Source organism: Tachyglossus aculeatus, chromosome 1 (genome assembly GCF_015852505.1).
Source record: "Tachyglossus aculeatus isolate mTacAcu1 chromosome 1, mTacAcu1.pri, whole genome shotgun sequence".
NCBI lineage: Eukaryota > Metazoa > Chordata > Mammalia > Monotremata > Tachyglossidae > Tachyglossus > Tachyglossus aculeatus.
In genome coordinates, this window is record NC_052066.1 from 65,517,396 (window position 1) to 65,530,832 (window position 13,437).

At 45.6% G+C, this 13,437-nt stretch overlaps 1 protein-coding gene across 2 annotated transcripts in view; it reads left to right on the plus strand.

The window, feature by feature from the left end:
• Nucleotides 1–13,437, plus strand: part of IGF2BP2 (insulin like growth factor 2 mRNA binding protein 2) — a 324,744-nt gene that overhangs the window by 234,834 nt on the left and 76,473 nt on the right. For both annotated transcript variants that reach the window (XM_038762344.1, XM_038762421.1), the window contains exon 4: nucleotides 8,306–8,357. In XM_038762344.1, coding sequence (XP_038618272.1) covers nucleotides 8,306–8,357 — 52 coding nt within the window. The remainder of the gene's footprint in view (nucleotides 1–8,305; nucleotides 8,358–13,437) is intronic.

Below are 13,437 nucleotides of genomic sequence, written 5' to 3' on the forward strand. Positions count from 1 at the left end.
CCAAGTACTGTCTAAGCACTGGGGTAGATATAGGGTTATATAGAAGCAGCATGGCACAGTGGAAAGAGCCCGGGCTTTGGAGTCAGAGGTCATGGGTTCGAATCCCGACTCCGCCAATTGTCAGCTGTGTGACTTTGGGCAAGTCAATTCCTCATCAGTTCCCTCATCTGTAAAATATTTAGTTAATATGTTTTGTTTTGTTGTCTGTCTCCCCCTTCTAGACTGTGAGCCCGCTGTTGGGTGGGGACCATCTCTATATGTTGCCAACTTGTACTTCCCAAGCGCTTAGTACAGTGCTCTGCACACAGTAAACGCTCAATAAATACGATTCAATGAATGAATGAATGAATGTGAGTCCACTGTTGGGTAGGGACCGTCTTTAGATGTTGCCAACTTGTACTTCCCAAGCGCTTAGTACAGTGCTCTGCACACAGTAAGTGCTCAATAAATACGATTGAATGAATGAATGAATGAATGAATGTGAGCCCGCTGTAGGGTAGGAACTGTCTCTATATGTTGCCAACTTGTACTTCCCAAGCGCTTAGTACAGGGCTCTGCACACAGTAAGCGCTCAATAAATACCATTGAATGAATGAATGAATGAATGTGAGCCCGCTGTTGGGTAGGAACCGTCTCTATATGTTGCCAACTTGTACTTCCCAAGCGCTTAGTACAGGGCTCTGCACACAGTAAGCGCTCAATAAATACCATTGAATGAATGAATGGTTAAGACTGTAAGCCCCATGTGGGACAACCTGATCAACTTCTATCTGCCCAGCTCTTAGAACAGTGCTTTGCACATAGTAAGTGCTTAACAAATGCCATCATTATTATTGTTATTATTATTATCAGGTTGGACACAGTCTCTTTCCTGCTTGGGGCTCACAGTCTAGGTTGGAGGGAGTAGGATTTAATCCCCATTTTATAGATGAAGAAACTGAGGCTCAGAGAAGTTCAGTAACTGTCCAAAGATGCACAGCAGACCTCATGGCCTAGCGGAGGGAGTTTGGGCCTTGGAGTCAAAGAGACCTGTGTTCTAATCCTGCCTGTCATGTGTCTGCTGTGTGGCCTTGGGCAAGTCACTTGACTTCTCTGTGCCTCAGTTTCCTCATCCATAAAATGGAGATTAATACTGTTAGCCCATGTATGGGACATGGACTGTGTCCAACCCGATAACCTTGTATCTTCCCCAGTGCCTAGTATCGTGCCTGGCACATAGTAAGTGCTTAAAAAATACCATAAAACAAATAAGGTGGCAGAGCCAGGATTAGAACTCAGGTCCTTTGACTCACAGGCTCATGCTCTTTCCACTAGGCCACGCTGCTTCCCAAGGACTTGGGAGATAGTACAGTACAATAGCGTTGGTAGACACGAAGCATGGTACAGCAGCAGCGTGGCTCAGTGGAAAGAGCCCGGGCTTTGGAGGCCGTGGTCATGGGTTCAAATCCCGGCTCCGCCAATTGTCAACTGTGTGACTTTGAGTAAGTCACTTCACTTCTCTGTGCCTCGGTTACCTCATCTGTAAAATGGGGATTAAGACTGGGAGCCCCCCGTGGGACAACCTGATCACCTTGTAACCTCCCCAGCGCTTAGAACAGTGCTTTGCACATTGTAAGCGCTTAATAAATGCCATCATTACTACGAAGGCCCACCTCCTCCAAGATGCCTTCCCTAACCAAGCCCTCCTCTCCTCTTCTCCCACTCCCTTCTGCACCGCTCATACTTGCACGTTCATTCATCCTCCCTCCCGTCCCCGCAGCACATATGCATATATCTGAATATATCTGTAATTTATTTATTCATTCAATTATCTATTTATTTGTATTAATGTCTGTCTCCCCCTCTGGACTGTGAGCTCGTTGTGGGCAGGATGGGGTCTGTTTGTGTTATATTGTACTCTCCGAAGCACTTAGGACAGTGCTTTCCACAGAAGCAGCGTGGCTCAGTGGAAAGAGCCCGGGCTCGGGAGTCAGAGGTCATGGGTTCAAATCCCAGCTCCGCCCCTTGTCAGCTGTGTGACTTTGGGCAAGTCACTTAACTTCTCTGGGCCTCAGTTACCTCATCTGTAAAGTGGGGATTAAGACTGTGAGCCCCAAGTGGTTAGACTTTTAGACTGTGAGCCCACTGTTGGGTAGGGACTGTCTCTACATGTTGCCAACTTGTACTTCCCAAGCGCTTAGTACAGTGCTCTGCACACAGTAAGCGCTCAATAAATACGATTGATGAACTTGATCACCTTGTATCTTACCCCAGTGCTTGACACACAGGTAAGCGCTTAACAAATACCATTATTATTAACAATAATAAAATGAATTACAGATAGGAGAAATAGTAAAGTGTAACAATATAATAATAATAACGATAATAATGATGGTATTTGTTAAGCGCTTACCATGTGCAAAGCACTGTTCTAAGCATTGAGGAGGATAGAAGGTGATCAGGTTGTCCCACATGGGGCTCACAGTCTTAATCCCCATTTTACAGATGAGGGAACTGAGGCCTAGAGAAGTTAAGTGACTTGCCCAGAGTCACACAGCTGAGAATTGGCGGAGCCAGGATTCGAACCCACGACAGAAGACATATAGACATTCCGAGTGAGTCTCAAAAGTGCTTAAGGGACAATCAATCAATCAATCGTATTTATTGAGCGCTTACTGTGTGCAGAACACTGTACTAAGTGCTTGGGAAGCACAAGTTGGCAACATATAGAGACGGTCCCTACCCAACAGTGGGCTCACAGTCTAGAACAGACAGGGGAAGTCTCGAGGACAGACAAAGACCTTATTTGGGGCAGTGCTTCTGAATCTTTTTTTTTTTAATTCCTCATTATGACCTTCAGATGACCACCAATAGTCAGAGAACGCAGCCCCTAAGAACCACGTGGTTTCTGTGAGGGAGCCCTAAAATTCAATTTCAGTGATTTTATGTCTTGTCAGTGATTATGTCAATCAATCAATCAATTAATCGTATTTATTGAGCGCTTACTGTGTGCAGAGCACTGTACTAAGCGCTTGGGAAGTACAAGTTGGCAACATATAGAGACAGTCCCTACCCAACAGTGGACTCACAGTCTAGAAAAGACAGGGGATGTCTCAAGGACAGACAAAGACCTTATTTGGGGCGGTGCTTCTGAATCTTTTTTTTTTAATTCCTCATTATGACCTTCAGATGACCACCAGTAGTCAGGGAACACAGCCCCCAAGTACCACGTGGTTTCTGTGAAGGAGCCCTAAAATTCAATTTCAGTGATTTTATGTCTTGTCAGTGATTATGTCAGTGATTTGAGAAGCAGCGTGGCTCAGTGGAAAGAGCCCGGGCTTGGGAGTCAGAGGTCATGGGTTCGAATTCCGGCTCTGCCACATGTCAGAGGTGTGACTTTGGGTGAGTCACTTAATCAATCAATCATATTTTTTCTTTGCCTCTGGCCAGTGCTTTACCCTGGTCCCTGGAGAAGCCCCGTGGCTTAGTGGAATCAATCAATCAATCGTATTTATTGAGCACTTACTGTGTGCAGAGCACTGTACTAAGCGCTTGGGAAGTACAAGTTGGCAACATATAGAGACAGTCCCTACCCAACAGTGGGCTCACAGTCTAAAAGTCTTAACTTCTCTGTGCCTCAGTTCCCTCATCTGGAAAATGGGGATTAAGACTGTGAGCCCCGTGTGGGACAACCTGATTACCTTGTATCCCCCCCAGAGCTTAGAACAGTACTTGGCACATAGTTGCCAAACTTGTACTTCCCAAGCGCTTAGTACAGTGCTCTGCACACAGTAAGCGCTCAGTAAATACGATTGAATGAATGAATAGTAAGCGCTTAAAAAATACCATCATTTTTATTATTATTATTATGATGTCTGCAGCTGCCTTTGTCGGCTGTTACAGATTTGGTAGTGCAGAAATGCTGCTCTCAGTCTAATGGACGGGCCCGGTGAGGATCCTCAAAAATAGTGGGCCAACAGAGATGGTAGTGACTACCAAGGCAATCAGTTTCTGGACCATGGCTATATGACCCCATGATTAATAATAATAATAATAATAATAATAATAATAATAATGGCATTTATTAAGCCCTTACTATATGCAAAGCACTGTTCTAAGTGCTGGGGAGATTACAAGGTAATCAGGTTATCCCACGAGGAGCTCACAGTCTTCATCCCCATTTTACAGATGTGGTAACTGAGGTAGAGAGAAGTTAAGTAATAATAATAATAATAATAATGATGGCATTTATTAAGCGCTTGCCCCATTTATTAAGCGCTTACTATGTGCAAAGAACTGTTCTAAGCGCTGGGGAGGTTACAAGGTAATCAGGTTGTCCCACGAGGAGCTCACAGTCTTCATCCCCATTTTACAGATGTGGTAACTGAGGCAGAGAGAAATTAAGTAATAATAATAATAATGATGGCATTTATTAAGCTCTTATCCCATTTATTAAGCGCTTACTATGTGCAAAGCACTGTTCTAAGTGCTGGGGAGGTTACAAGGTGATGAGGTTGTCCCACGGGGGGCTCACGGTCTTAATCCCCATTTTACAGGTGAGGGAACTGAGGCCCAGAGAAGTGAAGTGACCTGCCCAAAGTCACCCAACAGACATGTGGGGGAGCCAGAATTTGAACCCATGACCTCTGACTTCAAAGCCCGGGCTCTGTCCATGATTGACAGTCTGCTGCAGTCAATTTAGCCAAAAAGAGATTTCATTCATTCATTCAGTCAGTCGTAGTTATTGAGCGCTTACTGTGTGCAGAGCACTGTACTAAGCGCTTGGGAAGTACCAGTTGTGCAGGTAATCACATCTTCAGGTGTGTTTCACAATGTGTCCAGCCCCTTTTCCCCGACACACACACACACACACACACACACACACACACACACACACACACACACACACACCAAAAAAAGTCAGGGCGTGGCACTTTGTGTTCCAGCCTGAACAAATCTTTCCCACCCCCAACTCAGACTATAAGCTCGTTGTGATGATGATGATGATGGCATTTATTAAGCGCTTACTATGTGCAAAGCACTGTTCTAAGCGCTGGGGAGGTTACAAGGTGATCAGGTTGTCCCACGAGGGACTCACAGTCTTAATCCCCGTTTTACAGATGAGGTACTGAGGCCCAGAGAAGTGAAGTGACTTGCCCAAAGTCACACAGCTGACGATTGGCGGAGCCGGGGTTTGAACCCATGACCTCTGACTCCAAAGCCCGGGCTCTTGGGCGGGGAACGTGTCTGCCAACTCTATTTTCTCATTCATTCATATTTATTGAGCGCTTACTCTGTTCAAAGCACTGTACTAAGAGCTTGGGAGAGTGCAATATGACAGCATGGCGTAGTGGATTGAGCGCGGGCCCGGCGATTGGAAGATCATGAGTTCTAATACCGCCTGCACCACTTATCTGCTGTGTGACCTTGGACAGGTCACTTCACTTCTCTGGGCCTCAGTTCCCTCATCCGGAAAATGGGGATTGAGACTGGGAGCTCTATGCCGGACAGGGACTGTATCCAACCTGATTTGCTTGTGTCCACCCCAGCGCTTAGTACAGTCCTGGCACATAGTAAGCGATTAACCAATACCACAATAAAACAATAAACAAGACACATTCCCTGCCCACAATGAGCATTCTGTTGTACACTCCCAAGCACTTAGTTCAGTGCTCTGAGCATAGTGAGCACTTAATAAATATGATTGATTGGTGGGGATGAGAGAATGCCAGTGTTCCCCTCTTAGACTGTAAACTCAGTGTGGGCAGGGAATGTGTCAACCAACTCTATTGTATTATCAATTAATCAATCAATCAATTGTATTTATTGAGGGCTTACTGTGTGCGGAGCACTGTACTAAGCGCTTGGGAAGTATAAGCTGGCAACGTATAGAGACAGTCCCTACCCAACAGTGGGCTTATGCTTTCCCAAGCGCTTAGGACCGTGCTCTACACACTGTAAGCACTCATTATTCATTCATTCATTCAATCGTATTGAGTGCTTACTGTGTGCAGAGCACTGTACTAAGCACTTGGAAAGTACAATTCAGCAACAGATAGAGACAATCCCTGCCCACAATGGGCTCACAATCTAGAAGGTCATGGCATGGTGGATAGAGCCCAGGCCTGGGATTCAGAAGGTCATGATCCTAATCCCAGCTCTGCCTCATGTCTGCTGTGTGACCTGGGGCAAGTCATTCATTCATTCAATCATATTTATTGAGTGCTTACTGTGTGCAGAGCACTGTACTAAGCACTTGGGAAGTACAAGCTGGCAACATATAGAGACGGTCCCTACCCAACAGCGGGCTCACAGTCCGGGGCCGGGGGTGGCCCTCACCTGGCCCAGGAGGCTCTGCCAGCCCATCCGCTGCAGCCCCGCGGCCGCCAGGATGATGGCACTGAACTCCTGCAGCTCGTCCAGCTTCCGCAAGCGGGTGTTGAGGTTCCCCCGCTGGGCAGGGGGGTAGTTAAGGCCCAAGACCCTCGCCATCGCTTCCCCTCGCCCACCTGCCCGCTCCCTCTGCCCCCTGGGCCGGCCGCCACGCGGCCCCTCACCCGCTCTCCGCCAAGGATACGATGCTCTTGAATTCCAGGTGTGGAAACTTTTTCTGCAGCTGGGCCGCCCTGCACAGGGAGCTGGTCCCCACCACACTGGGGGGGAAGGTGAATAATCATCGGAATAATGGCATTAAGTCTAGGAGGTCTTCCCAGACTGAGCCCCTTCCTTCCTCTCCCCCTCGTCCCCCTCTCCATCCCCCCCATCTTACCTCCTTCCCTTCCCCACAGCACCTGTATATATGGTTGTACATATTTATTACTCTATTTATTTTACTTGTACATATCTATTCTATTTATTTTATTTTGTAAGTATGTTTGGTTTTGTTCTCTGTCTCCCCCTTTTAGACTGTGAGCCCACTGTTGGGTAGGGACTGTCTCTATATGTTGCCAATTTGTACTTCCCAAGCACTTAGTACAGTGCTCTGCACATAGTAAGCGCTCAATAAATACGATTGATGATGATGATGATGATGGAAGGGGGAGACAGACAACCAAACAAGGCATATTAACAAAATAAAATAAATAGAATAAATATGTACAAATAAAAAAATAAATAAATAGAGTAATAAATATGTACAAACACATATACATATATACAGGTGCTGTGGGGAGGGGAAGGAGGTAAGGCAGGGGGGATGGGGGGGAGAGGAAGGAGGGGGCTTAGTCTGGGAAGGCCTCCTGGAGGAGGTGAGCTCTCAGTAGGGCTTTGAAGGGAAGTCATTTCACTTCTCTGGGCCTCAGTTCCCTCATCTGTAAAATGGGGATTGAGACTGTGAGCCTCACATGGGACAGGCACTGCGTCCAATCTGATTTGCTCGTATCCACCCCAGCGCTTAGTACAGTGCCTGGCACATAGTAAGCGCTTAACAAATGCCGCAATTATTTATTATTATTATTATTATGTGTTAAGTGCTTATTATGTGCCAGGCACTGTACTAATGGATCAGTAAAGACCATCGATTGATTGATTGATTGGTGCTGAGGAGGAATCAATTCCTTTGAGCAGGTTCCAGGCCTTTGAAGTCTCAGGACAGAGCAGATCAATCAATCAATCAATCAATCGTATTTATTGAGCGCTTACTGTGTGCAGAGCACTGTACTAAGCGCTTGGGAAGTCCAAGTTGGCAACATATAGAGACAGTCCCTACCCAACAGCGGGCTCACAGTCTAGAAGGGGGGAGACAGAGAACAAAGCCAAACATACTAACAAAATAAAATAAATAGAATAGATATGTACAAGTACAGATCAATCAATCAATTGTATTTATTGAGCGCTTACTTTGTGCAGAGCACTGTACTAAGTGCTTGGGAAGTACAAGTTGGCAACATATAGAGACAGGCCCTACCCAACAGCGGGCTCACAGTCTAGAAGGGGGAGACAGAGAACAAAGCCAAACATACTAACAAAATAAAATAAATAGAATAGATATGTACAAGTACAGATCAATCAATCAATTGTATTTATTGAGCGCTTACTGTGTGCAGAGCACTGTACTAAGTGCTTGGGAAGTACAAGTTGGCAACATATAGAGACAGGCCCTATCCAACAGTGGGCTCACAATCTAGAAGGGGGAGATGGAGAACGAAACAAAACATATTAACAAAATAAAATAAATACCATTCCTGATAAGAGACTCCATCCTTATCATCACATTTGCTTGTTTGGGGCCCTCGAGCCGGTCTTCTGATGATTTGCCGTCTTCATTTCAAAGGGGGGGTTTCCCTGCGTGGTTTTACTCTCTGCAACTCAGCTCTTTCTCTTTCAGGTGCTGGATGGACTTTTAGCTCAATATGGGACAGTGGAGAATGTGGAACAAGGTAACAGACCGGGAGAGAAATCAAGATTTTTATCGTGTGAATTCGAGGGGTCACCTTCGAATCTTCTCAGACTGAGAATGTTTCACCCAGTGACAAACCTTTCCCTTCAATCCGTCCATTAGGCATCCCACATCCATGAATTTCTCCAACCCTCTTTGGCTCTACTCATGTTTTCTTTCTGTGGTAACACGTTCCAGATGATAGCGATCTGTTTGGTTTGAACCTGTCACCTCCAAGCGTCCTGACGTTATGGGAAACGGCAGAATAAAAGTTCTGCATTTTCCCATCACGCTTTTCCACATCCTTAACGGTTTCAAAGATTTCAGTCGTGTCCCCTACTCAACTTCATCTTTCCAGACTGAAAAGTCTGGAAATAGCGAGAAGCAGCGTGGCCTAGTGGAAAGAGCCCAGACCTGGGTTCTGATCCCGACTCTGCCAATTGCTTGTTGTGTGACCTTGGGCGAGTCATTTTGTTTCTCTGTGCCTCAGTTTCCTCAACTGTAAAATGGGGATTAAATACCTGTTCTCCCTCCTTCTTGGAGTGGGAGCCCCATGTGGGATAGGGACTTAATTTGTACCTATCCCAACACTTAGAACTGTGTTTGCCACACGATAAGCGCTTAACAAATACCGTTATCTCGTATCACCCACAGCCCTTAGAACAGTGCCTGGCACATAGTAAGTACTTAACAAATACCATAAACAAAACAACATTATTTAAAAAAGAGTCCTCTTCATTTGGTTTAAAATGAAAGGTAACTGCTGTAGCATCCCACATCTTGGTTTCCCTTCTCATATCCCTTAGAGAAGCAGCGTGGCTCAGTGGAAAGAGCCCGGGCTTTGGAGTCAGAGGTCATGGGTTCAAATCCCGGCTCCACCAACTGTCAGCTGTGTGACTTTGGGCAAGTCACTTCACTTCTCTGGGCCTCATTTCCCTCATCTGTAAAATAGGGATGAAGACTGTGAGCCCCCCGTGGGACAACCTGATCACCTTGTAACCCCCCAGCGCTTAGAACAGTGCTTTGCACATAGTAAGCGCTTAATAAATGCTATCATTATTATTATTATTACTGTGTGTTTACTTTGCATTGGGATTGACTTACCAAGGGAGTTTGTTGACTGTTTAATTGTCTGCTTGCCTTTATTTACCTTGTATTTACCCCAGCACTTAGAACAGTGCTTGGCACGTAGTAAACGTTTAACAAATACCATTATTATTATATGTTTGTCTTCCTCAGGTCAGTCAGTGTTGCATTTGTACGTTCCTGGAGGGCAGGGACTTTTGTGTATTTAATTGCATTGGTATAACACCACTGATGCCCAGGTGGCAGTGCAATAAAACCCTTTTTGGTGATGGTGGTGGAAGACTTTATAAAAGAGTTAATAATAATGATAAATGAGGTACTTACTTGGATTGGGTTTGCTTAGCAAGGTTCTTTATGGTCAAACCTTCCTTTCCTATGATCGCTCCAACAAACTGGGTGGGGACCAGGATCCGAAGCGGAAAATTGAGCGGTTTTTTAATAATAATGATCGTGGTACTCGTTAAGTGCTTACTACGTGCCAAGGACTGTTCTAAGATCTGGGGCGTTAATCAGGTTGGACACCGTCTATGTCCCACATGGGACCCACACTCTTAATCTCTGTTTTACAGATGACGGTAACCGAGGCCCAGAGATATTCATTCAGTCAGTCAGTCAGTCGTATTTATCATCATCATCATCAATCATATTTATTGAGCGCTTACTCATCATCATCATCATCATCAATCGTATTTATTGAGCACTTACTATGTGCAGAGCACTGTATTAAGCGCTTGGGAAGTACAAATTTGCAACATATAGAGACAGTCCCTACCCAACATTGGGCTCACAGTCTAAAAGGGGGAGACAGAGAACAAAACCAAACATACTAACAAAATAAAATAAATAGAACAGATATGTACAAGTAAAATAAATAAATAGAGTAATACATATGTACAAACATATATACATATATACAGGTGCTGTGGGAAGGGAAGGAGGTAAGATGGGGGATGGAGAAGGGGACGAGCGGGAGAGGAAGGAAGGGGCTCAGTCTGGGAAGGCCTCCTGGAGGAGGTGAGCTCTCAGCAGGGCCTTGAAGGGAGGAAGAGAGCTAGCTTGGCGGATGGGCAGAGGGAGGGCGTTCCAGGCCCGGGGGAGGACGTGGGCGGGGGGTTGATGGCGGGACAGCGAGAACGAGGTACGGTGAGGGGATTAGTTTACTGTGTGCAGAGCACTGTACTAAGCGCTTGGGAAGTACAAGTCAGCAACATATAGAGACGGTCCCTACCCAACAATGGGCTCACAGTCTAGAAGGGGGAGACAACAAAACAAAACAAGTAGACAAGTGTCAATACCATCTAAATAGAAAAATAGAATTATAGATATATACGCATCATTTATTAATTCTTTCAGTCGTATTTATTGAGCGCTTAATGTGTGCAGAGCACTGTACTAAGTGTTTGGAAAGTACAATTCGGTAACAGAGAGAGACAATCCCAACCCAACAATGGGCTCACTGTGGAAATTAAGTGCTTCACACAGTCATGGCGACAGTAGGCATGTGCTGGAACATTAGAGAAGCAGCGTGGCTTAGTGGAAAGAGCCTGGGCTTGGGAGACAGAGGTCGTGGGTTCTAATCCCAGCTCCGCCACTTGTCAGCTGTGTGCCCTTGGGCAAGTCACTTCACTTCGCTGGGCCTCAGTTACCTCATCTGTAAAATGGGGATTAAGACTGTGAGCCCCACGTGGGACAACCTGATCACCTTGTAACCTCCCCAGCGCTTAGAACAGTGCTTCTAAGACTGTGCTTCTAGACTGTGAGCCCGCTGTTGGGTAGGGACCGTCTCTATATGTTGCCAACTTGTACTTCTCAAGCGCTTAGTACAGTGCTCTGCACACAGTAAGCACTCAATAAATACAATTGAATGGATGAGTGCTTGGCACATCATCATCATCATCATCATCAATCGTATTTATTGAGCGCTTACTATGTGCAGAGCACTGTACTATGCGCTTGGGAAGTACAAATTGGCAACATATAGAGACAGTCCCTACCCAACAGTGGGCTCACAGTCTAAAAGGGGGAGACAGAGAACAAAACCAAACATACAAACAAAATAAAATAAATAGGATAGATATGTACAAGTAAAATAAATAAATAAATAGAGTAATAAATATGTACAACCATATATACATATATACAGGTGCTGTGGGGAAGGGAAGGAGGTAAGATGGGGGGATGGAGAGGGGGGCGAGGGGGAGAGGAAGGAAGGGGCTCAGTCTGGGAAGGCCTCCTGGAGGAGGTGAGCCCTCAGCAGGGCCTTGAAGGGAGGAAGAGAGCTAGCTTGGCGGATGGGCAGAGGGAGGGCATTCCAGGCCCGGGGGATGACGTGGGCCAGGGGTCGATGGCGGGACAGGCGAGAACGAGGTACGGTGAGGAGATTAGCAGCGGAGGAGCGGAGGGTGCGGGCTGGGCAGTAGAAGGAGAGAAGGGAGGTGAGGTAGGAGGGGGCGAGGTGATGGACAGCCTTGAAGCCCAGGGTGAGGAGTTTCTGCCTGATGCGCAGATTGATTGGTAGCCATTGGAGGTTTTTGAGGAGGGGAGTAATATGCCCAGAGCGTTTCTGGACAAAGATAATCCGGGCACATAGTAAGCGCTTAACAAATACCACTGTTATTATTATTAGAGATGACAGCAAATCCTCAGGCCACACACATGAATTTCCCCTGTATTGTTAGCACCCTGATGGGAAAGGCCCCTGCTGGCTTTGTTGGCCTTTCACGGTTCTCAGATCTGATGGTCTCCGTTTCCACTCTGTGGGGGCCAAGGGGCTCAGTCGATCCGTCAATCGTATTTGTTGAGCCCTTTCTGTGTGCTGAGCACTGTACTGAGAGCTTGGGAGAGTACGACACAACAGCATAACAGATACATTCCCTGCACACAACGAGCTTATAGTCCAGAGGGAGAGATTTCAAGGTGAAACTTGTGGCATCCTTAGAGAAGCAACGTGGCTTAGTGGGTAGATCACGGGCCTGGGCGTCCGAAGTTCCTGGGTTCTAAACCCAGGTCTGCCACTTGTCCTCTCTGTAACATCGGGCAAGTCTCTTCACTCGTCTGGGCCTCAGTGACCTCGTCTGTAAAACGGGGATTAGGACTGTGAGCCCCATGTGGGAAAGGGAATGTTTCCAACCCCATTTTCTTGTATCCACCCCAGAATTTAGAATAGTGTCTGGCACGTAGTAAGCATTTAACAAATGCCACAATTATTATTCAGGGCTGTGGGTTCAAAATACAAATGACTAAAACTGCATTAAGATCATCTAGAAGGAAAAGAATTTCCTGGTATCCACAGACATACATCTTCGAAGAGCAGAGGGAGTTTCTGGGATGCAAGGAATTCAGGATAGAATGGGCGATGCAGAGTAATAGTTGGGTTCTCCAGAATAAGCTTCCAGAGGTTAAATCAATCAATCAATCAATCAATCAATCGTATTTATTGAGCGCTAATGTCAGAATAAGCGTGGAAACCAGCTTTCTATGGGTGTAAAAGGAGATGGAGAGGTGAAATCCCTTGTGACATCCTTTCTAAGGACAAGGAACCAAATGCCTTGTAGATTATGTTCTTCCTCTCAATATTTTGTTGTAGAATAAGATTAGGTTGGGAATATGTGACTTTAATGTATAATGATAAGTGATTATTACATTGTTGCTTATTGTCTTAAGATAGTTATGAGCAGAGTGTCTTGCTTTCTGTATACAATTGTCAAAATCCCTCTCCATCTTAAGAGGTAAAGATTAGCTAGGTAAAGATTCTTGGAAGTTTCAACCAAAATATCCTGGAGAAGTTTAATCTAGATTTTCTAATAGAATGGCAGGCCTTCTTTCTTGCTTTAGTTGGTAGGTAATTCTAAGTTGTTTCTAATTTATGGAGAAGAGAAAGGAAGCGATTGTGAGCAAGCCTAAAAATTATGAGCCCATATTTAGTTTTTAAAAGTGCTATCTCACTGAACTGAGCTAGCCAGAGTTATCAACTTCCTCTTAGACAATCATTATAA